At 47.0% G+C, this 22951-nt stretch overlaps 1 protein-coding gene across 2 annotated transcripts; it reads left to right on the top strand.

Moving 5' to 3' along the window:
- Positions 1 to 272: 272 nt before the first annotated feature.
- On the top strand, positions 273 to 22412 carry OSTN (osteocrin). Of its 2 annotated transcripts, none has more exons than XM_081190709.1 (5): positions 273 to 493; positions 11660 to 11758; positions 13244 to 13464; positions 16393 to 16472; positions 19834 to 22412. In XM_081190709.1, the coding sequence occupies exons 2-5, from the start codon at positions 11660 to 11662 to the stop codon at positions 19944 to 19946; spliced, it is 513 nt and encodes a 170-aa protein (XP_081046835.1). In that variant the 5' UTR covers positions 273 to 493; the 3' UTR covers positions 19947 to 22412. The 2 variants fall into 2 exon arrangements, with proteins under 2 accessions (XP_081046835.1, XP_081046836.1); XM_081190710.1 differs by lacking the exon at positions 273 to 493 and adding an exon at positions 8253 to 8388.
- Positions 22413 to 22951: the final 539 nt, after the last annotated feature.

Below are 22951 nucleotides of genomic sequence, written 5' to 3'. Positions count from 1 at the left end.
CTGGGCTCAGAACACTTGCTTTTTTCTCTTGGGATTTAAGCCTTTTTTTTCTACCCGGATTACAAGGAAGATAATTTTTGTGGCCCTCACCCAACTTGCAAGATTCCCAGAAGAGGCGTCCAGCTGGGCTTTGTCGGGAAGAGATAGAAACACCCGCACACCCCCAATCTGATCCAGCCCGCCCAGTTCTCATTTCTCGATAATCTAATTGACCTGATCGGAGCAATAAATAAAACAGGAGAAATGAGCATGTGGAGAGGGGAGGGAGACCGAAAGAGAGAGGGATTCGAGACGAGGAGCAGTGGAAAATCTTGAGAAATGATGTAAGAGTGAGCAGAGGCAGGGATTGGAGTGCAGGAGCGCCTTCAGAGACTATAAAAACTCCGAGAGAAAAGTGAACATCAGAGATAAGTGAAGAGGAACCAGCTTGGAAAGACCAGGGGTTTATTTGGAAGATTTGAAGGACTGATCTTCCAAGCCTCCTCCAGTCAAGGTGAGTGAGCAGAGGCCATCTCTGTGTGTGTGTCTTGCTTTTGCTTCCATCCTAGCACTGCTGCTTTTGAAAAGTTCTGCTCAGAACCAGCAAGAATATGCAAAGTCTGCAGAGGGTGAAAAGGGGCTTCCCCCACCTGCACGCTGTGTGTCTCACTGCAATTCTCAGACGGGGCTGACATGGACCAAAATTATCCCAGCGTGTCAAATGGTGATCTGGAATGGGCTGTTTGCATTTTTCTTAGAGGTGTCTGAATGCAGGGAACGGCAGATCATATTACTTTTATTTATTATTATTATTATTATTATTATTATTATTATTAAACGCCTTTGTTCAGCTGATTTTAAAAATGCAGTGTGGGCAGTGTGGTGTAGTGGTTAGAGTGTTAGACTAGGACCTTGGAGACAAGGGTTCGATTCCCACCTCAGCCATGAAACACACCAGTGGCTTTGGGCCAGTCATCGCCTTCTCTCAGCCTAACTTCCCTCACAGGGGAAGAAGTACCGCACAGAGCACCTGGAGCTCTTTGGGGGAGAAGGCGGCATATAAATGCAATACATAAATAATAAAATAACTTCGCAACATGATATCCCTAAAGAAACATGCCAGAGAAGCGAGTTGACTCAACAACTTGGTTCCTGTGCTACTGAAAATAATAATAATGGTGTTCTCCGGCTTGCAGAATGGACAAGAAGTGAGACTTTAGCGTTTAGGGAAAGGAGGATTTTCTTAGCCGATAAAGTCATCCCCACCCCTTTGATTCATTCTCCAGGGAACTTTCAGAGGAGAAAGCAGACTTCGAAAAGTTAGCTCAGAATAAGTTCCCACACTAAAAAACAGGAGGGGGGGACGCACACCTGGACTCAGGTGTTTCGAACCCAGACCTGGATGAAAGTAACAAGACAAAGACTCAGCCCACGTCCGACAGTCTTTGCTCATGTCCATTGCTCGTTATTCTTAGAATCATAGAATTGCAGAGTTGGAAGGGACCCCGAGGGTCATCTAGTCCAACCCACTGCAATGCAGGGATCTCAGCTAAAGCATCCGTGACAAGTGGCCAGCCAACCTCTGCTTAACAACCTCCAAGGAAGGAGAGTCCACTGTTTTCCAAAGGGGTCCATTCCACTGTATTTTGCTCTCAGAAAGCACTCCCTATGTTTAGCTGGAATCTCCTTCCTTGCAATCTGAATCCACCGGTTCGGGTCCTGCCCTCTGGAGCAGGAGCAGAAAGCAGGCTTGCTTCATCTTCCAGCCCTTCGGATATTTGAAGATGGCTATCGGATCTCTTCTCCTTGAACTGCCAAGGGTAAGAGAACCAACCAAGCGAGGCTACCCTCACTAATCTTAACACCTGGTCTGGTCTGTAGGAAAGGAGTCAGCCTTGCAGGTATTTAGGACCCCAAGTAATGTAATAATAATAATAATAATAATAATAATAATAATAATAATAATAATAATAATTTTTTATTTATACCCCGCCCTTCCCACTTCAGAAAACTGGGCTCAGGGCGGCTAACAACAAATTCAAAACACATAATTGATGCAACAAAAACCAGCATAAAATACAGTATTAAACGTGAATAAAAATAAATTCAGAATTCCAAAATCAATTCAGGGGGAAAATCCATCCAATAAACATTAGATGATCACCAGGGCTAACTGGCTAAATTAGTCCTATGTAGAGATTTAAGCACTAATTTGAGCACCTTGAATTCGTCTGAGAAATTAACCGGCAGTCAGTGGGAGTTATATGACTTCAGGAAGTCCCCTTGGCTAGCAGGCTAGACCAGCTGAAGGTTCTGAACTGTCTTCAAGGGCAGCCCCACTGTGTTGCAGTAGTCCATGGGTAGGCAAACTAAGGCCCGGGGGCTGGATCCGGCCCAATCGCCTTCTTATTCTGGCCCGCAGACAGTCCGGGAATCAGTGTGTTTTTACATGAGTAGAATGTGTGCTTTGATTTAAAATGCATCTCTGGGTTATTTGCGGGGCAGAGGAATTCGTTCATATATTTTTTTCAAAATATAGTTCGGCCCCCCACAAGGTCTGAGGGACGGTGGAGCGGCTCCCTGCTGAAAAAGTTTGCTGACCCAAGCAGTAGTCCATTCCAAAGGTTGCTGGAGCACAATGGACGAGTCATCTCTGCTCAAAGGGGGGTGTAGATGGCAGCTTTGGGAAACAGCACTTTTGAGAATGTAAGACGAGACTGCAGGATCCGGCCAGTGGTCTCAAGAAACCAGGACTAAGAAGCATCTCTGCCTCCACATGCAAAGGCCAGAGCGTAGCCACCCCTGGCTCATAGCCATCAATAGCCCTGGAAATGGTCTAATTCTCTTTTACAACCATCTCAGCCATCGCTATCTCCTGTGGGAGTGAGTTCCACAGCTGAACTCTGCCGCATGAATAAATCCTTTCTTTTCTCTGCCTTGAACCTTGCAGCATTCAGCTTCACTGGGTGTACCTTTAGTCTGAAGGGAACCCCAATAAGGCTGTTGAAACTGGAGGGTAGCCTGGGAGGAGAAGGAGCAAATGGATTCCTGCAGTTCAGGGGGCTGGACTAGATGACCCCTGGGAACCCTTCAGTTCTACGATTCTAGGTCCAATCCTGCTGTATCGGCCACCTTTTACCCCTGCAGCAGCTGCTCCTCTCTCTTGGCCTCTGATCCAACCACCACAATCTCCTAAACACAGCCACACTTTAATGGACCTAATCTTGATTTTAAGAGCCAATGGCTAAATATAGTATAAATAAATACGGAAGCAAGCAAAGTCAAATATAACCTTGCACCACCCCTGTTTCAGCAGAGGACTTTTGCCAAGATGTGCCCACAGCTTCGTGTGAGCCCTGAAGTGTTGACACCCAGATTCGGGTTTTTGAGTAGATCCTAGCTATTTTTGTTCCAATAGGAATTTTCGTCCCCTGAATACTTAGCCTTGTGCAATGATATTTCCCTTTCTGATCCTGTTCGATATCTCTGGCTGCTGTTGGCTCAGCCAGCCGTCCAAGCTGAATGTCGGAAGACGCAGAACAGGTAAAAGAAAGGACTTCTTCGCATAGTGCATAGTTAAACTGCGGAACTCACTCCTGCAGGAGGACCAACTTGGATGCCCTTAAAAGAGGATTGGGCCAATTCATGGAGGAGCTGTGGGCTATCGATGGCCATGAAATAAATAAATTGAGGTCTTATATACCGTATTTTTTGCTCTATAAGACTCACTTTTTCCCTCCTAAAAAGTAAGGGGAAATGTGTGTGCATCTTATGGAGCAAATGCAGGCTGCGCAGCTATCCCAGAAGCCAGAACAACAAGAGGGATGACTACTTTTGCTGCGCAGCGACCCCTCTTGCTGTTTTTTTTCTTGTTTTCCTCCTCTAGAACTAGGTGCGTCTTATGGTCTGGTGCGTCTTATAAAGTGAAAGTATAATATATAATATTTGTATATAATAAATGTTCATAAATGTACCAAGCAAACACGTACATAAATATATAACCCACATGTCTGAAGCAGCAAAGGAAAATAGCCCTGAAACCATTTTGGCTCCCAGACTGACCAAACGTTTTCTCTGCAAGGTCGAAGGAAAATGGAAAAGCTCCCCATTGTCATTTACAAATCCTGTCTTAAGGGTATGTCTGTGTATGAATAGGGTGAGCCTGTCACCTGGGTCAGGAACTAAGTATTTATCATTACAAAAGACTGGCCAGGCTCCCCAGGGTATCCAATCAAGTGACCATTAACAGGTAACCTGCCAGACAGGAGGTAAACAATGCACTCAGATTTCTGTTGTAGACCACCCCTTTCTGTGATGTTAGTATGATGTTTCTGGGGGGGGGGGGTGGTCCTGGACTCCAAGGTGGGCAATTTCAAAAGTCTATATAAAGACTTGCACACCATTCTTCTGGGTTCCTCCTCCCTCCTGTGTATGGGGAGTGAGGACCCTGTTGCAACAGTTTAATAAAGATCAGGCTTATGAGCTGCTTTGCTTCTCAGTATTCTCTTTTCTCCGACCAATGGAGAACCTGCAAAGGACTCTAAAAGGGCTCTTGTGTCCCCCACAGTGGCGTAGCGTGGGGGGTGCAGGGGGGCCGGCCGCACCGGGCGCAACATCTGGGGGTTAGGGTTAGGGGGCGCAAATCCACGGGTTAGGGGGCGCAAATCCACGGGTTAGGGGCGCAAATCCACTGGTTAGGGGGCACAAATTACTTGCCTTGCCCCGGGTGCTGACAACCCATGCTACGCCACTGGTCCACCATAAGGGAATAAGGGCAGATTTTCATTTATTACAGCTACTAGCCGGGATGCGACGGAAGAGCGTTGCTCTTGTGTTCGAATCCTGATTTTGGGTTTCTCACTGGGGAATCTGTGCTGGACTACCTGGGCCATTGGCCTGATCCAAGCAGGCTTTTCTAATGTTCCTATCGTTTCATTCCCATCTTATTCCTTTCTGGATTAACCACCTGAATGATCCCAACCAGTCAGGATTCACTGCACAGCCTAGCCAGTTAGGGTTGGCCACACAGCGATATCGCCAAGGACAAGCAAAGGTGATTCTAACAAAAAAAAAGAAAGGGAACTTTTTTTCCCCAGAGCTGCTGGAAAATTGCCCAAAAGTCACAGCTTCTAAGAAAAACAACCACCTCAGGTTGCTTTGGCTCATTTCCAGTGTTAACGAAAGGAAGTGTGTTTTCTCAAGTCTCGGACATCCTGACACAGGGTTTAAGTAAGTGATTGATGGTGCCCATTATCTGGCGGCATCAGCCGCTTGCGTTCTGCAAGATGTCTTTTCTCGTAAGCCCTCAGGATCAAAGCGTTATTTTAAAAAAAAAAAAAAATAGCAAACTACTTGTGGCTCATCTTTCTCCCGGGATATAAGAGCAAAATTGCCCTTTTCACGTCAACATAGCGGTTATTTTTCCTTCTCTGTTGGCTTTTGCTACAGCAACCAGCCAACTCCTTTTTTTGAGATAAACAAGGATTTTCAGAAGTTACCAAAATGCTGAAATTCTTGCCATCTCAGAGTTCCTGTCATTAACACCTACCAACCCTCGAGTTCAATAAAGTGGATGGAAATTCAGTGGGGGCTGATAGTTCAATTCTAAGTTCATTACATGCCCATGAAGCAGATGTGAATTATGATTATGATTATTACATTTGTATCCTGTTAATTTCTCCAAGGAGCTCAAGGTGGCTTAACAGTTCTCCCCTTCCTCGTTTATCCTACACAAAAACCCTGTGAGGAAACTGAGGCTGAGAGGCAGTGACTGGCCCAAGGACACCCAATGAGCTTCAGGGCCAAGAAGAGATTTGAACCCGGGTCCCCTTAGTCCTAGTCCGACACTCTAACCAAGTACACCCTGGATTTTCTTGGGGGAAAGCGTAGGATGTAAATGCAATGAATCATAATTAAAATAATACCAAGGAAAACAACAACTTCACAGCACTATAAAGCAGTACAGTGGTACCTCGGAAGTCGAACGGAATCAGTTCCGGAAGTCCATTTGACTTCCAAAACGTTTGAAAACCAAAGCGCGACTTCCCATTGGCTGCAGGAAGCTCCTGCAGCCAATCGGAGGCCATGGAAGCCCCGCCAGACGCTCGGCTTCCAAAAATAGTTTTCAAACTGGAACACTCACTTCCGGGTTTGTGGCATTCGGGAGCCAAAACGTCCGAGAACTGAGCTGTTCGAAAACCAAGGTACGGCTGTAATGTGAGCACATTGTGAGCTCTTTTCCCAATAGAAGGAAAGGAGGAAGGAATCTCTCTGCAGCTGCTCTTTTTCACCTGGCCAAAGAAGAAGAATCCCAGGTTGGCTTCCCCCTGGTTCTTCTTTGGAAGAGGAGAGAGGTGTAGCTTCAGCTTGTGGTGATTGAATGGGCCCAGGTTGGTCTTAGAATCATAGAACCATTGGGCTGGAAGGGACCCCAAGGGTCATCTAGTCCAACCCCCTGCAAGGCAGGAATCACAGCTAAAGGATCCATGACAGATGGCCACCCAACCTCTGTTCAAAAACTTCCAAGGAAGTAGAGTCCATCACTTTCAGAAGGAGCCTGTTCCAATGTCAGGTGTCTTTTATTTTCAGAAAGCAAATTCTACTTTCCTTGGTTGTCATTGAAATGCAATGGTTGGGGCCTTCCCCTGTGGAGCAGCAGAATACAAGCTTGCTCCAACTTCCGTGTCGGATATTTCATAGAATCATAAAACCATCAAGTTGGAAGGGAACCCCAAGGGTCATCTATTCCAACCCCCTGCGATGCAGGAATCTCAGCTAAAAGACCCCGTCAGATGGCCACCCAACCTCTGCTTTAAAACCTTTCAAAGCATGACGCGCTCCTGTAACAATGTGATGTTGCCTCATTCATTTTGGATCAGCTTTGTTCTCAAAATGAGGATGAACCATCCCAAAATAATGATGTCAAGGAAAAGACTTGCTGCCCACTTCTGGGGCAACCTGGCAAAAGCAGCCTTCCCAATTCTAGAAGTCTACTGCTGTCGGAGAGCTGATGTTTTTTTTTTAATTTTTAATTTAATTTTTTTAATTTTCAGTGGAGAAAGTCCTAGATACCGGATAGGACTGTGTGTCAGTTTAGCACACCTGGACCTGCATAGAGTCAACCAGTGTTGCCTAGTGGTTAGAGGGCTAGACTAGGACCTGAGAGAACAGGGTTCAAATCATCCACTGAGCCAAAAAGTCCACTGGGTGACTTTGGCCCGGTCACTATCTCTCAGCCTAGCTTACTTCACAGGGTTATTGTAAGGATAAAAGAGAGAAGGGCAGGAATGTCTAAGCCGCCTTGGAGAAAAGGTGAGATATAGATCTAACAGTGGATGATTTGAACCTTGTGTGCAGCTGACCCCGGACTATAAGACTACAAGGTCAGACTGACAATAATTTGCAGGATTTCCAGCAGTTGCTACTCAGAAACATTGCTGCCATCTCTCCTGAAGCAGGGAGTTCCATAGTTCAACAATTTTTTATTATTATTATTATTATTATTATTATTATTATTATTATTATTACTACATCTGAAGGCAGCCCTGTTTAGGGAAGCTTTTAATGATCTTTTAATGCATTTTTAATCTTTTGTTGGAAGCCACCCAGAGTGGCTGGGGAAACCCAACCAGATGGGCAGGGTAGAAATAATAAATTATTATTATTATTATTATTATTATTATTATTATTATTATTATTATTATGTGTGCAACCAGCTAGTTGCAGGGCAAGGCTGAAGACCCCTGGCAACCTGTAAGCAGAGGTGGGCTGTTTACCTTTCCCACCTCTTCCACTCCCAGAGTTACCTGAATTGTGTTGAAGTCAAGATGCCTTTTTGCACTTCAGGACCTCTCTGTTTATTTTGATTAGCGTACAGGGGCTTATTTTTAGCTCGCCGGGATGAATGAACAGCAGCACAGATGTTTCACCGTGAAGAAAAAAAGTGTGTGTTTAACCTTGCCATTTATTTTTACGTCCCCCGCCCCCACTTCCGTAGGCAGATAATCAGGATGTGGGTTCCTTGCGCAGCGATAGGCTGCAGTTTCTCAGTTTGGCGGCGCAGAAACCTGCATAAAAATTCAAAGGGCACAAGATGCCGTCTTATACTGAGTCAGACCGTCATGCCAACCCGCTGCGTGTTGATTGCACTTATCTGAGCTCCCAGCCTCACCGGGAGATCTGTCAGGGATTCACAGAATCATAGAATTGTAGAGTTGGAAGGGACCCCCCGGAGATCATCCAGCCCAACCCCCCCTGCGGCGGGTATACTCTGTTGCTGAGATTTGCCCCTTCGCCAGGGGCCGTAGAGGAAGGCAAAGAAGGACATCAGAAGAGCTTGCAGGATGAGGCCCATGGCAGATCCAGTACTGCATTACCAAAAGGGAGATTAAGACTAAAGATTTTCTGACGGTAAGAGCCTTTCAACAGACTTCCTCGGGAGGTGGTGGGCTCTTCCTTCCTTGGAGCTTTTTAAGCAGAGGTCAGGTTGCCATCTGTCAGGGATAGAATCATAGAATCCTAGAGTTGGAAGAGACCACAAGGGCCATCAAGTCCAACCCCCTGCCAAGCAGGAAACACCACCAACAACATGCTTGAGCTGAGATTCCTGCATTCCAGGGGCGGACTAGATGACCCTCGGGGGTCCCTTCCAGCGCCATGATTCTGTGAACCTGTTCTCACTGTGACAAAGGTTGCTGTGAGAAACCCACAAGCAGGATCCAAGCATGAGAGGAACACTCTGCTCTGGTTTCTAGCCAGTGCCGGATTTACGTATAAGCTATATAACTTGGGGGGGGGGATACTTCTTCTTAATTGTATTTCAGATCAACAATTACTTGGATAAAACACATATTTCTTGAGTGTTTTGTGTTGTGTAGGCTCCTATGATGTAAGTCCTGGGCCCCGCCTGCTACCCTGCTCACTCAAATATCCCTGGTTTGCTCCTTTCTATATATAGGGTGCCTACATTCTGCATGGACTGCTATATACCGTATTTTTCACTCTATAACACGCTCCAGACCATAACACACACGTAGTTTTTAGAGGAGGAAAACAAGAAAAACATATTCTAAACGAAATAGTGGATATATGATTTTTGTGGTTCATGCTGTGGCCACAGACATGTGATCTGACAGTGAGTTTGGAGTAGCCCAATGCAAAAATCCTGAGGATCCATGTGGATCCATGCTTTGTAACCACGGAGGAGGGAAGGAAGGGGAACCATGGATCCTCTGCTCACGACTGCAGCAGATCCCCCCCGCCACCCGCAGGCATTCGCTCCATAACATGCACAGACATTTCCCCTTACTTTCTAGGAGGAAAAAGTGAGTGTTATGGTGCAAAAAATACGGTGCTTATTCTTAATTGTATTTCAGTTCAACAGTTACTTTGATAAAATACGTATTTTGTTACGTGCAAATGGCTTTAGATACCTATGAGGTCCATAAATAACCATACAGCATACACAAAAAACAGCAACCATTTGTTGTGGACAAAGGACAGCTGGACATAAAAAGGGCCCCATGACCTTCAGGAGCTGAGGGCCACATCGAACCTCAATCCAGCCCTGTTTCCAGCAACTGAAATTCAAAAGCATTGCCGCCCCCAACTTTGGGGGCAGAACGCAGCCATTGTGGGTATGTGAACAATCTGAGTCTGATCCCCATCAGCCTCTGCAAGATGGGCCAGAGGACAGGGACGCCAGCCGAGGCTCACTGGTCAAAGTTTTGTAGGATGCCATAACCATCGAAAAGAGTTCTGCCAGAACACCATGACCGAGAAGTTCCAAGATCCTCCCTCCCCATATTTTGTTACCCCCTGAGTGGGATGGAGAAACTACAGGGGTGGTTTGGGGCTACCCTTAGCATCTACAAATATATTCTGAGTGTGTATGGTTGTTTTGTGACATTTAAAACACAGCAGTGGGGTTCTAGATTTACAGAGGGTGCTGTGGGTTAAACCACAGAGCCTACGACTTGCCGATCGGAAGGTCAGCGGTTCGAATCCCTGCGACGGGGTGAGCTCCCGTTGCTCGGTCTCTGCTCCTGCCCACTTAGCAGTTCGAAAGCACACCAAAGTGCAAGTAGGTAAATAGGTACCGCTCCGGCGGGAAGGTAAATGGCGTTTCCGTGCGCTGCTCTGGTTCGCCAGAAGCGGCTTAGTCATGCTGGCCACATGACCCGGAAGCTGTATGCCGGCTCCCTCGGCCAATAAAGCAAGATGAGCGCCACAACCCCATAGTCGGTCACAACTGGACCTAATGGTCAGGTGTCCTTTACCTTTACTTTATCTAAAGCTTTTATCGGCAGAGAGAAACCTCTTTCTTCATGGCTTCCTCTGCTGAAGAATCCCAGGACCTTCACCCAGGAATTTTCATAGTATCATCGAATTGTAGGGTTGGAAGGGAACTCCAAGAGTCATCTAGCAATGCAGGGATCTCAGCTCTAGCATCCATGACAGATGGCCACCCAACCTCTGTTTAAGCACCACCAATGAGGGAGAGTTCACCACCTTCCAGAGGGTCCCTTACCGCCAGAAAGTTCTTCCTAACCTTTAGTTGCTCTCTCCTTTCTCCTCTTTAATTTCTGCAAAGCTCGTCTCTTTGATGCCAGCTGAAGGCCATTTTTATTCACCCAGGCATTTTGAGCAGCTTGGATTTTCTAAAGTTATAATCTCTGCTTCTTCTGTTACCGTTTCTGGTTTACCATATTATTAGTTTATTTCCCCGCTTCCTCCACCCGAAAGGAGAAATTTCCATTTTATTGGCTTTGCGTTTTAAAATATGGCACTTTCTTCTTTCGATGGTTGCCACCGTTAACGGAGAAATCTGAGGGCTCCTTTGGACAAAAAACAAGGACACCAGCCAGGAATACCAGAGCAAAACAGCAACCAGTAGGCTTGGTCTTTATTGAAGACTGTCGTGACAGGACTCCCACCTGCCACCAGGTGGAACAAGATGGAAGCCCAGAACAAAAGAGAACCGAAACTTCTATTAGCTACTAACCCCCATGTTACACCCCCCAAACTACATCACTCATACATCATGAAAGGGGAGGTCTGGTGGCAGGAATCTGAGCATCCTGGACCCTGCCCCATGGTTCCCCTTGCCCTCCACCAAACACCCCTCCAGTGAAACAAAAGAGATATTTACATTTCCCTGTTTCCCAGCCAAGTTAATCCCACCCTTTTGTCTTCATCTGGGTTTCTTATTTCTGGAATGGCCACGTGTCTGGCACTCAGGTATCAGGATGCCAGGGATTATCACTCAGGCAGAGGGGCTGCTGAGGAGCTGAGCTCACATGTCTATATGAATTTCTGAAGTTTTCCCAGTGAGCCAGTACACAGATACATTGATCAGTGAATTGTGACATTTGGTATCGTGCAGCAGAGGCCCTTTGAATAGATAGGAAGAAGCTGTGATGAAGTGTTTTGTGGGGAATAAAGCACAAAAGTCACAAAAGTGATTGTGCTGATTTTGGTAGTGGGCTGCGTGTGCATGATATCTGCTGGAGGGGCAACCCCCCCCCCCACCTATACATAAATTCCTGCAACACCGTGCAAGTGTAGCTGATAATACCTGAGTCAATAAATACACCCCTTGAATTTCCCCCTGCTTGGAGTGGGCACCCAGCTGTGTGGGGCTGGACCGGGCAAAGGACTGTGGCGCTGCTTTGTTTTGCAGATGCTGCGTTGCCAGCGAGCGGCTGGGTACCTCGTCTTGGCCATCACCCTCTTCCAGTGGCAATCCAGGACAACTTTCCAGGTAGCGGCATTGCAAGAGGTAAGTGGTGATCTCAAAAAAGGCCCAATTGTTTCTGGCAAGCCCAGATTTCTGCACTGAAGACGTTCTCCTAGGCTGGGATTTCTTATTTCAAAGCGCCCTCGAGCGGTCAGAGTTAAAATCTCTGTCTTTCTTTTTAAATGCTCTTAAAAGCAGTTTGAAAAGACCATAAGAAGAGTTTAACTGCCATCAATCCTCCTTTTTCCTCTATGCTAGAGGCAAAGACAATTAAAAGTGCCTTTAAAAGAGAAATAGGCAAATTCCCGGAAGAGGAGAAAGTTGTCAGTAGCTCAGGTGGTCAGCACTGAAGTCATAAGTCTCCGATGCCAAAGAAGTAAACTCTTTACTCAACTAAACCCAAATACAGCTCAGGTCCACACAACCCTTTTATTTACTAAAGTATTTGCAGATTGATCGATATAGATCACTTTAATTCCAGCCAGGAAAGAATTACCTATGTCCATTTTCTCTAACACCTTAATCAAAAATGACCAAGGCTTTCTCCACATCTAAAAATATTAATGCGGCCTGTTTTTCATTTCTCACTTCCAAATACTCTATTAGTTTAATAACATTTCTTATATTGTCCTTCATTTATCAGCCTGGTGAGAACCTGACTTGGTCTCTGTGGACTGACTCAGTCAGTGTCTTTTTTAGTCTGTTAGCTATAATTGTAGCAAATAGTTTATGATCACAGTTCAGTAAAGAAATAGGTCTGTAATTTTTTTTGGTCTTTGTTAAGTCACCATCTTGCTTAGGGATCAGGGTAATAAATGACCCGGGAATTACTCCAGTCACCAAAATTCTATTCATGGTGTCCTTAAGTAGTTCAAGAAGTGTATCCTGGAACTTTTTATAATAAATTGCCGAAAGTCCATCTGGCCCTGGTGCTTCATTCTATTTATGATGTTGTTGTTGTTTAGTCGTTTAGTCGTGTCCGCCTCTTCGTGACCCCCTGAACCAGAGCACGCCAGGCCCTTCTGTCTTCCACTGCCTCCCGCAGTTTGGTCAAACTCATGCTGGTAGCTTCAAGAACACTGTCCCACCATCTCGTCCTCTGTCGTCCCCTTCTCCTTGTGCCCTCCATCTTTCCCAACATCAGGGTCTTTTCCAGGGAGTCTTCTCTTCTCAGGAGGTGGCCAAAATCTTGGAGCCTCAGCTTCAAGATCTGTCCTTCCAGTGAGCACTCAGGGCTGATTTCCTTCAGAATGGAGAGGTTTGATCTTCTTGCAGTCCATGGGACTCTCAAGAGTCTCCTCCAGCACCAGAATTCAAAAGCATCAATTCTTCAGCGATCAGCCTTCTTGATGGTCCAGCTCTCACTTCCATACATCACTACTGGGAAAACCAGAGCTTTAACTATACGGACCTTTGTTGGCAAGGTGATGTCTCTGCTTTTTAAGATGCTGTCTAGGTTTGTCATTGACTGATAATTATAGTAATCCATAAATAATAGCTGGAAGATCATTCTTTTCTCCTTTGCAGCAGCCTTCGGCTCCTTCCTCTCCCCTGGGTGAGGGTCGCCTGTCTCTGTCTGGCCAGGAGAAGCCAGCTGCCGACTTGGTCGCAAAGCTTCTCCTCTTCGACGAGCTGGTGTCCCTTGAAAATGATGTCATCGAGACAAAAAAGAAGCGGAGTTTCTCGGGGTTTGGCTCCCCTCTCGATAGGCTTTCGACTGGCTCCCTGGACCTGAAAGCCAAGCAGAGGTGAGCTGTGAGGAAGAACTGGATCTCAGAGTCATGGAACTGCAGAAGGGACCCAAAGGTTGCTTTCTATGTGCAGGAAGAACTCTGCACATGCTTAAATTGCACTCCCTTATGGATGCTGGTAGTTTTGTAAGCAAGAATGTGTGTACAACGAAGGACTCACCCAAACCTCCATATGCTCTGCTGCTTCCCCCCAGGAACCCTATGGTTTAGTGCTGAATCGGAACAAATGGCAATCATGCTTTTCGCAGACTGCTGTTTGTTCCAATTTAGCGCTAAAGAGCGGGTTTTGGTGGGTGGGAGGAGAAGCAGGGCAAAGGCAAAGCCACTGTGTCTAGGAAGCATGGGACTAGTGGGAAGGAGCTCAGACCCGTGTCTTCCAGGCAGGGGACAAGCAGAAGGGGGCTTGCAATGCTGAAACAAATTTGCAATAATATGCACCGCACACTTCTGCACCGTAAGTAAATTAATTTGTGTCATACTCAAAATACAAATGGAGGCAGCCATTCGTCAAAGGAAGCAGAAAGCTTTCCATCGTCCTTCCCCAACCTGGTGCCCTCCAGCTGTTTTGAACTACGGATCTCATCAGCCCCAATAAGCAAGACTGAGTCTTGCTGTTCTTCTTTGGCGATCCCTCGTAGCCGAGTAAGATTGTCTTCCATAAACACGGTTTTAACAGTGAGTCTGTAAGTGACTGTGGAGGCCAATTCTGGATCCACACGTCCTTCCACAGTGGGGACATAGGTTCCCGGGTAGGAGTTGATCACAGTGAGGGTTTGCCAAGCGTGCCTTCCTCTTAGCACATGTCTCCCTTGCGTCCTGAGTTCAAGCATCTTCAAAGCCCGTGGTGCCTTTGGTAAAGGCTGTTCTCCAACTGGAGCGCTCACAGGCCAGTGTTTCCCAATTGTTGGTGTTTATACTGCATTTTTTTAGCTTTGCCTTGAGAGAGTCTTTAAACCTCTTTTGTTGACCACCAGCATTACGCTTTCCATTTTTAAGTTCGGAATAGAGTAGTTGCTTTGGAAGACCATCATCAGGCATCCACACAACATGACCAGTCCAACGAAGTTGGTGTTGAAGAATCAGTGCTTCGACACAGGTGATCTTTGCTTCTTCCAGGACACTGGCATTAGTTCGCCTGTCTTCCCAAGTGATGTGTAAAAATTTTCGGAGACCCGGTTGATGGAATCTTTTGAGGAGTTGGAGATGGCATTTAGAAGTGTCCAGAGGAGGGCAACCAAAATGGTCAAAGGCCTGGAAACGATGCCTTATGAGGAATGGCTAAGGGAGCTGGGCATGTTTAGCCTGGAGAAGAGGAGGTTAAGGGGTGATATGATAGCCATGTTCAAATATATAAAAGGATGTCACATAGAGGAGGGAGAAAGGTTGTTTTCTGCTGCTCCAGAGAAGTGGACACGGAGCAATGGATCCAAACTACAAGAAAGAAGATTCCACCTAAACATTAGGAAGAACTTCCTGACAGTAAGAGCTGTTTGACAGTGGAATTTGCTGCCAAGGAGTGTGGTGGAGTCTCCTACTTTGGAGGTCTTTAAGCAGAGGCTTGACAACCATATGTCAGGAGTGCTCTGATGGTGTTTCCTGCTTGGCAGGGGGTTGGACTCGATGGCCCTTGTGGTCTCTTCCAACTCTAGGATTCTATGATTCTATGATTCTAAGTGGTCCATGTTACACAAAGGGATGCAGGTGGCGCTGTGGGTTAAACCATAGAGCCTAGGGCTTGCCCATCAGAAGGTCGGCGGTTCGAATCCTCGTGACGGGGTGAGCTCCGGTTGCTCAGTCCCTGCTCCTGTCAACCTAGCAATTCGAAAGCACTTCAAAGTGCAAGTAGATAAATAGGTACCACTCCGGTGGGAAGGTAAATGGCGTTTTCATGCACTGCTCTGGTTCACCAGAAGCAGCTTAGTCAGGCTGGCCACATTACCCGGAAGCTGTACGCTGTCTTCCTTGGCCAATAAAGCGAGATGAGCGCCGCAACCCCTGAGTCGGTCACGACTGGACCTAACGGTCAGGGGTCCCCTTACCTTTATGTTTCACAAGCATACAGTGAAGATTGAGCCTTGCTGTAGCTTGAGATGGCCACAAGAGGGAGCACATCCCCACCAAAAGTGCTCTGCCAATGAGCTTTGCTCTGTGGAAACCCCATGAAAGTGACAGTCGCAAATGCGTTCCAGTTCCACTTGGAACACTTTGTGATACTTTGGTTCTTGTCGGGCCCTGCAAAAGAAACAGAGGTCTTGCGCATGCTGGATCCTAGCACTCATTGCACTAGTTCTAACGTGTATAAGGCTGCATGAAGAGGCTGGTGGATCAGACCCACGGCCCACCTAGTCTAGCCTCCTATTCTCACAGGGGCCAGCCGGGGCCCCAAATGAGAAACCTGCAAGCAGGATTCGAACACAAGACCAACACTCTCCCCTTCTGTGGTTTCCACCATCTGGGATTCAGAATCATCACTGCTTCCAGCTGTAGAGGCAGAGAAGAACCAGGCTGGCTAGGAGCCATCCATAGTTTGAAAAGAACAAATTCATGGCTGGGAGGGATATCTAGGTTACAGGCCATCATTGCTTCCTGCGGAAGTGAGTTCCAGGGTTCAGCTATGCTCTGAGTAAAGAAGGGCTTTCTTTCCTCTGCCCTAAACCTTCCAACATTCAGCTTCGCTGGGTTTCACTGGTTCTCGTACCATGAGGGAGAAAACCACCCTCTATTCTCTTCCCCCAGGCCATGAATAATTTTATAAGCATCTGCACACAGAACTTCCTTGCAGAAGAGTCGTCTCAGCCACCTGACTGTTTTGGCTGGGGCTGGTGGGTAAATATCTGGAGGGCACCACTTTGGGGGCGGTTAGGATGGAGCTTATGCAACAAAGGGGCATTGGGATATCCCAATTAATTGCATCTCATTCCGCAGGAAAGTTGTGGAAATTCCAAAGAGACGGTTTGGAATCCCCCTTGACCGGATCGGAGTGAACCGTCTGAGCAACACCAGAGGTTAGCAGACGTGGGTAAGATAAAAGCGGACTTGCAGGGCCTGTTCCTTGGCTGCAGCCTATTATTATTATTATTATTATTATTATTATTATTATTATTATTATCCCTGGATTGCCCCAGCCACTCTGGGCGGCTTCCAACAGATAGGCAGCTTCCAGGGGGTTGGGAATTATTCTGTGTATCGGTTTCTTCCCCGCCTCCTTCAAATGAGCCAACAGCGTGATGCGGCGGCAAAAAAAAGCTAATGCGATTCTAGGCTGCATCCACAGAGGTCTTGTGTCCAGATCAAGGGAAGTCATGGCATCACTCTAGTCTGTCTTGGTCAGACCACACCTGGAGTGCTGGGTGCAGTCAGTGGCGAATTTGGGGCTTTCGGATTTCAGAGGCACCCTTTGCGACACCAAAATTCAGCCCCTCCACCACCACTGCTGCCTCTTGCCTTCCATTTTACATCATTGTTGCAGCCCCCCCCCCAAGAGCCCCCTCTCAGATCTGAGCCCATTACGAGTGAGACAGTCACACTGCCCCATATCCGCCTCTGGCCCAATTCTGGCCCAATTCAGAAGGCTATTGACAAGCTGGGGAGCATGAAGGGGAGGGTGACCAAGATGATCAAGGATCTAGAAGCCTATTATTATTATTATTATTATTATTATTATTATTATTATTATTATTATTATTCATTTATTTATTTATTTATTTATCGGTATACCCCGCCCATCTGGCTGGGCTTCCCCAGCCACTCTGGGCGGCTTCCAAGAAAATATTAAAATACAGTAATGCATCAAACATTAAAAGCTTCCCTAAACAGTTACAGATAGGTAGCCGTGTTGGTCTGCCATAGTCAAAATAAAAAAAATTCCTTCCTGTAGCACCTTAAAGACCAACTAAGTTAGTTCTTGGTATGAGCTTTCGTGTGCATGCACGAAAGTTCAGGTATCTGAAGAAGTGTGCATGCACACGAAAGCTCATACCAAGAACTAACTTAGTTGGTCTTTAAGGTGCTACAGGAAGGATTTTTTATTTTATTTTCCCTAAACAGGGCTGCCTTCAGATGTCTTCTAAAAGTCTGGTAGTTGTTGTTCTCTTAGACATCTGGTGGGAAGGCGTGACACAGGGCGGGTGCCACTACCGAGAAGGCCCTCTGCCTGGTTCCCTGTAATTTGGCTTCTCGCAGTGAGGGAACCACCAGAAGGCCGCTCAGTGCTGGACCTCAGTGTCCGGGCAGAACGATGGGGGTGGAGACGCTCCTTCAGGTATACTGGACTGAGGCCGTTTAGGGCTTTAAAGGTCAGCACCAACACTTTGAATTGTGCTCCGTAATGTACTGGGAGCCAATGTAGGTGTTTCAAGTTATGTGGTCTCGGCGGCCGCTCCCAGTCACCAGTCTAGCTGCCGCATTCTGGAGTAATTGCAGTTTCCGGGTCACCTTCAAAGGTTGCTCCACGTAGAGCGCATTGCAGTAGTCCAAGAGGGAGAAAACCAGAGCATGCACCACTCTGGCGAGACAGTCTGCGGGCAGGGAGGGTCTCATCCTGCGTACCAGATGGAGCTGGTAGACAGCTGCCCTGGACACAGAATTGACCTGCGCCTCCATGGACAGCTGTGAGTCCAAAATGACTCCCAGGCTGCACACCTGGTCCTTCAGGGGCACAGTGACCCCATTCAGGACCTGGGAGTCCCCCACACCAGCCCTCCTCCTGTCCCCCAAAAACAGAAACCAAGGAACAGTTGGGATAGCTGGGTATTGATATCAGGCCTAGGCGTGACGTCAAGAAGCAGGGAGTTCCAAAGTGCATGACAATGACCAGGTGTGTTCCAGAGGGTGCACACTGCCTCGTAGAACTTGGGGGGCCGCCCAGCCCCTTCACTGAAAATTTGTGGGTGCCTGGGCCCCCATGGCCCTGCATAGATGGCGCCTACAACAATGTCCACGCCAGGCATCATTTTATAAACCTTAAGCATTTCACCTCTTCCTGGTGTGAGAAATGCAGGAAGGACTTGGGCGAATGGTTGTAACAAATATTACGCGTTCCTGTAGGGCAGCCTTTGCAACCCTGGCACTCTCCAGGTGGGCAAGGGGTGTTTTGCGCATAGGGCATCGCAAGGGGTGAGGCTCTCACGCATGTCCCCTTCTTCGCCCTGGGGAGGAGACTTATAGAATTATAGAAGTGTAGAGATGGAGGGGACCTCAAGTGTCATCTAGTCCAACCCCCTGCGATGCGGGAATCTCAGCTAAAGCATCCATGACAGATGGCCTGGTCAGGAGCTCATCCTCCTCTTGAGTAGGACCCTGGCAGAAACACATACCCGACTGGCATGTTCTCTCCCGCCTGGTCGATCGTTCGGGAGCTTCATAAGCTTTCTTCTGCCCAAACATCACTCAACCGATGCCAACAGACACCGGCACACTTAGGGATCTGCAGAGTCTTTACAGCTTGTGTAACAGACCTCAGCAACTTAGCATTTTGGCTAATCTACTTTATTTACAGGGATGCGGGTGGAGCTGTGGGTTAAACCACAGAGCCTAGGACTTGCCGATCAGAAGGTCGGCAGTTTGAATCCCCACGACGGGGTGAGCTCCCGTTGCTCAGTCCCAGCTCCTGCCAACCTAGCAGTTCGAAAGCACGTCAAAGTGCAAGTGGATAAATAGGTACCGCTCCGGCGGGAAGGTAAATGGCATTTCTGTGCGCTGCTCTGGCTCGCCAGAAGTGGCTTAGTTATGCTGGTCACATGACTCGGAAGCTGTACGCCAGCTCCCTCAGCCAATAAAGTGAGATGAGCGCCGCAACCCCAGAGTCGGTCACGACTGGACCTATTGGTCATGGGTCCCTTTACCTTTTATTTTATTTACATATAAACACACACGGAGCACTGCAATATGGCTCCCTCTCTCTCTAGCATCCGACAGCAAAGAGGAAAAGAACAAAGGACAATAGTCCCACTTCAAGGAACACAGTGACACAAACATCCTGCCTCCGTCACTTCCCACTCTGTGGAGTCAAAACATACACCATCATGTGAAAGACAACAATCCCATGACTGCAAACACGGAACAGGAATTCTAACAGGGCTTCTATATTGCAGGGCACACCCACAAGAAGCTAAAAAGAAAACAGCCAAGAGGGGCCCTCAAACCTCCTTATTCCAGCTTGAAAAGCTCTAACTGGGAGGAGGTTGTGCGCATGTCCAGCTTGGGGGCTTTACAATGGGGACGTCTTGGTTGACCCCCTCTTCTCGCCTCCTGTGACTTCCAGCAAGAGCTGTTCAAGCTGTTCGGGAGCTCATTGATCCAGCTACAAGGCTCCTCTTATGGGTTTCTTTTCTCTCTCCCCCCCCCCAATTACTTTTCCCCCTACAGGTTTGCCCGCCCTCGTGGACGCCCTCCGCAGAACACCTCCCACTGCCAAAGGCACTTCTGCCAGTCCCACCGCCACTCCCAGGGACTTTGCAGTTCAGAAACAGGCCTCCTAAAACAAAAGCAGAAGAAACATGCCTCCAGTTCTCGTTATAGCAGGATCTGCCCACTAGACCAGACTTCCTTCCAGCTGACGCTCTGCTCTCCTGAATAAGGGAACAGAAAGTGGTTTTTTTGTCTGTTTGTCTGCTTGTTTGTTTATATGTATATAACAATTTCATTTGCATGCCACTTTAAAAAAAAATGACTTTTGGGAGTCTGTCAACCTAATAAGGGCTATTAGAATGCAGTGCAGCAAAATAGCAAGGTGGTGTTGTTGACTCTGGAGCAACATTAAAGAGTAAAGCTTCTTATTTCCACACACACACACACACACACACACACACACACACACACAAAACCCCTTTTCACCCGGTTACTGGTCCTCCATCCCAGGTCAGCTCAGGACCTCTGCTAAAGTTAGCATCCTTCCCATAGCTGTCAACTTTTCCCTTTTTTTGCGAGGAATCCTATTCGGAATAAGGGAATTCCCCTTAAAAAAAGGGAAACGTTGACAGCTATGATCCTTCCCCATCATTACGATCCAAGCGCAACCTCCTGGCTGGCATTTCCTTCCTAAAGTTCTCCCCGTCTGGGTCCTGCTGGTGGGGATTTTCTCATGTGGAGGCACCCAGAAATGCTTCTGAGCAGCAATTGCAGGTAATTGCATTAAGAGGCGCCTAGTGGGTCAGGCCAAGATCTCCTTGAGTCCAGCATTGCCTTCTCCCAGGGAACAACCAGATGTGGACCCAAGAGCCCTCTCTCCTCCTGCGTTTGCAGCAACTGGTACCCAGAAGCATTCCCGGCCTCCAACTGTGGAAGCAGAGCCCAGCCATCAAGACCAGTAAATAAATAATAAATAATTTTTTATTTATACCCCGCCCTTCCTGGTTCAGAAAACCAGGCTCAGGGCAGCTAACAGCAAATTTAAAACACTTAATTGATGCAACAAAAACAGCATAAAATACAGTATAAAACGTGAATAACAATAAATTCAGAATTCAAAAATCAATATGGGGGGGGGGGGAAATCCATCCAATAAACATTAGATGATCCCCAGGGCTAGCTGGCTAAATTAGTCCTATTTGGGCCAGCGAGGAGACCAGGGGAGAATTAGCTGTGGGGTCTCAGAGTAGGTAATCTTCATAAAAATGGGAGAGGGAGGGAAGGAAGGGGAATAAAAGATCAGGCTAAGTTCAAGCTGAAAGCCAGGTGGAATAGCTCTGTCTTACAGGCCCCGCAAAAGGAAGTTAAATCCTGCAGGGCCCTGGTCTCATGGGACAGAGCATTCTACCAGGTTGGAGCCACCACTGAGAAGGCCCTGGCCCTGGTGGAGGATAGTGTGACTTCCTAAGGGGCCAGGACCACTAAACTATGGTTATTCATGGACTTTAAGGTCCTCTGCGGGGCAGACCAGGAGAGGCGGTCCCATAAATACGAGGGTCCTAGGCCACAAAGGGCTTTAAAGGTCAAGACCTGCACCTTGAACCTGACCCAATACTCCACCGGGAGCCAGTGCAGCTTGAAAAGCACTGGGTGAATATGCTCCCATGGTAGGGACCCCGTGAGGAGCCTCACTGCAGCATTCTGCACTCGCTGGAGTTTCTGGGACAGTTTCAAGGGCAGCCCCGCATAGAGTGAATTACAGTAGTCAAGCCTGGAGGTGACCATCGCATAGATCACTGTGGCCAGGTCGGGGCAGGAAAGGTAAGGAGCTCTCTCCTCCCCCACGAATTTGCCTCATCATCTTTTAAAGTGATCCAAGTTGGGGGGAGGAGAGAGAAACTTCCCCCGCAGCAAGTCCTGTCTATCTGGTAAACGGCTTACGACCATGACAGACACCATGTGGAATCTTAGGAATCTGCCTTGCCTTCTGACCTCATCTCTTTCGACAGCCTCTCTCTCTCTCTCTGGCTCTCAGCCCTGTTCTCATTCTCCGCTTCCCCTCTCCTCTCCTTAGAATCACAGAATTGTAGCGCTGGAAGGGGGAACCCACCCGGTCATCTAGTCCAACCCCCTGCAGTGCAGGAATCGCAGCTCACGCCCTCCTTAAAGCTGCTTTACGTGGGCACACAGAGCATCACTGATTCTTCCAACTCTGAACTGTCTCTTTTGGTTCGATGCTGGAGACTGAAGCTTGGGGCCTTCTGCATGCAGAGCAGGGGTCCTGTGACTCTTCTTTCCAGATGGTGCCAGTTTCCTCAGCTTTGAAGTTTTGCTTCCTGCAACGCCGTATTTTCTCTTGAACTGCCTTCATTATTTTAACCACTGAAATCTTACATGTCGCAAATGGAAAAAGAAACTGGTGTTTGGGGGAACGACAATACTTTGTCCTTGTTGATTGAGTCTCTCTCTCTCTCTCTCTCTCTCCAAGAATAGCTCTGTATTTTCCTGACTTATGTCCTTGGAGATGCTCCTTATTCTAGAGCGATGGAAGAGCTGGATAAACTCCATCATGTTCAAATAAAGCATAACGTGTCATATGTGGCTGGCTATCCTTCTTCCTTCTCCATATTAGCTGTGTTTATAACACAACGTCACCAGGGGTGCCCAAACTTTTTCCAAAGAGGGCCAGATTTGATGACGTGAATATGTGTGAGGGCCGACCATTTTGCCTGACATTTTTTTTAAAAAAATAATGTTTTATTAGATTTTCCACAATGATAACACAAACCACAAAGCAAAATGATACACAAAAACAGAAAAAAGAAAAAAAGAAAAAGGAACAATAAACAGATAAACAATAACAACAAACTTAATTCTTCACAAATCCAACCTTTTAAACATCTTGGTTGACTTCCTCAAATCCCTCCCTTCTGAGTTTCCTTGTAATTAAAAGTAACAGCTTTTCAATATCATTATTAAACTAAAACAATTTCCAGTTATAGACCATCTTATTCACTTTTCTTAACATTCTAAATCCCATTTATTTAATTATAACTTAGTTTAATCCTAGGCCTATTTGTTTCTTTCCAGTAATTTCTAATTTTTTATATTACAATATTTATTCAAATAGTCCTTA

Source organism: Podarcis bocagei (assembly GCF_964188305.1).
Source record: "Podarcis bocagei genome assembly, chromosome: 4".
NCBI classification, from domain to species: Eukaryota; Metazoa; Chordata; class Lepidosauria; order Squamata; family Lacertidae; genus Podarcis; species Podarcis bocagei.
The sequence above is the reverse complement of the archived record's forward strand: the minus strand, read 5'-3'. Positions and strand labels throughout refer to the sequence as shown.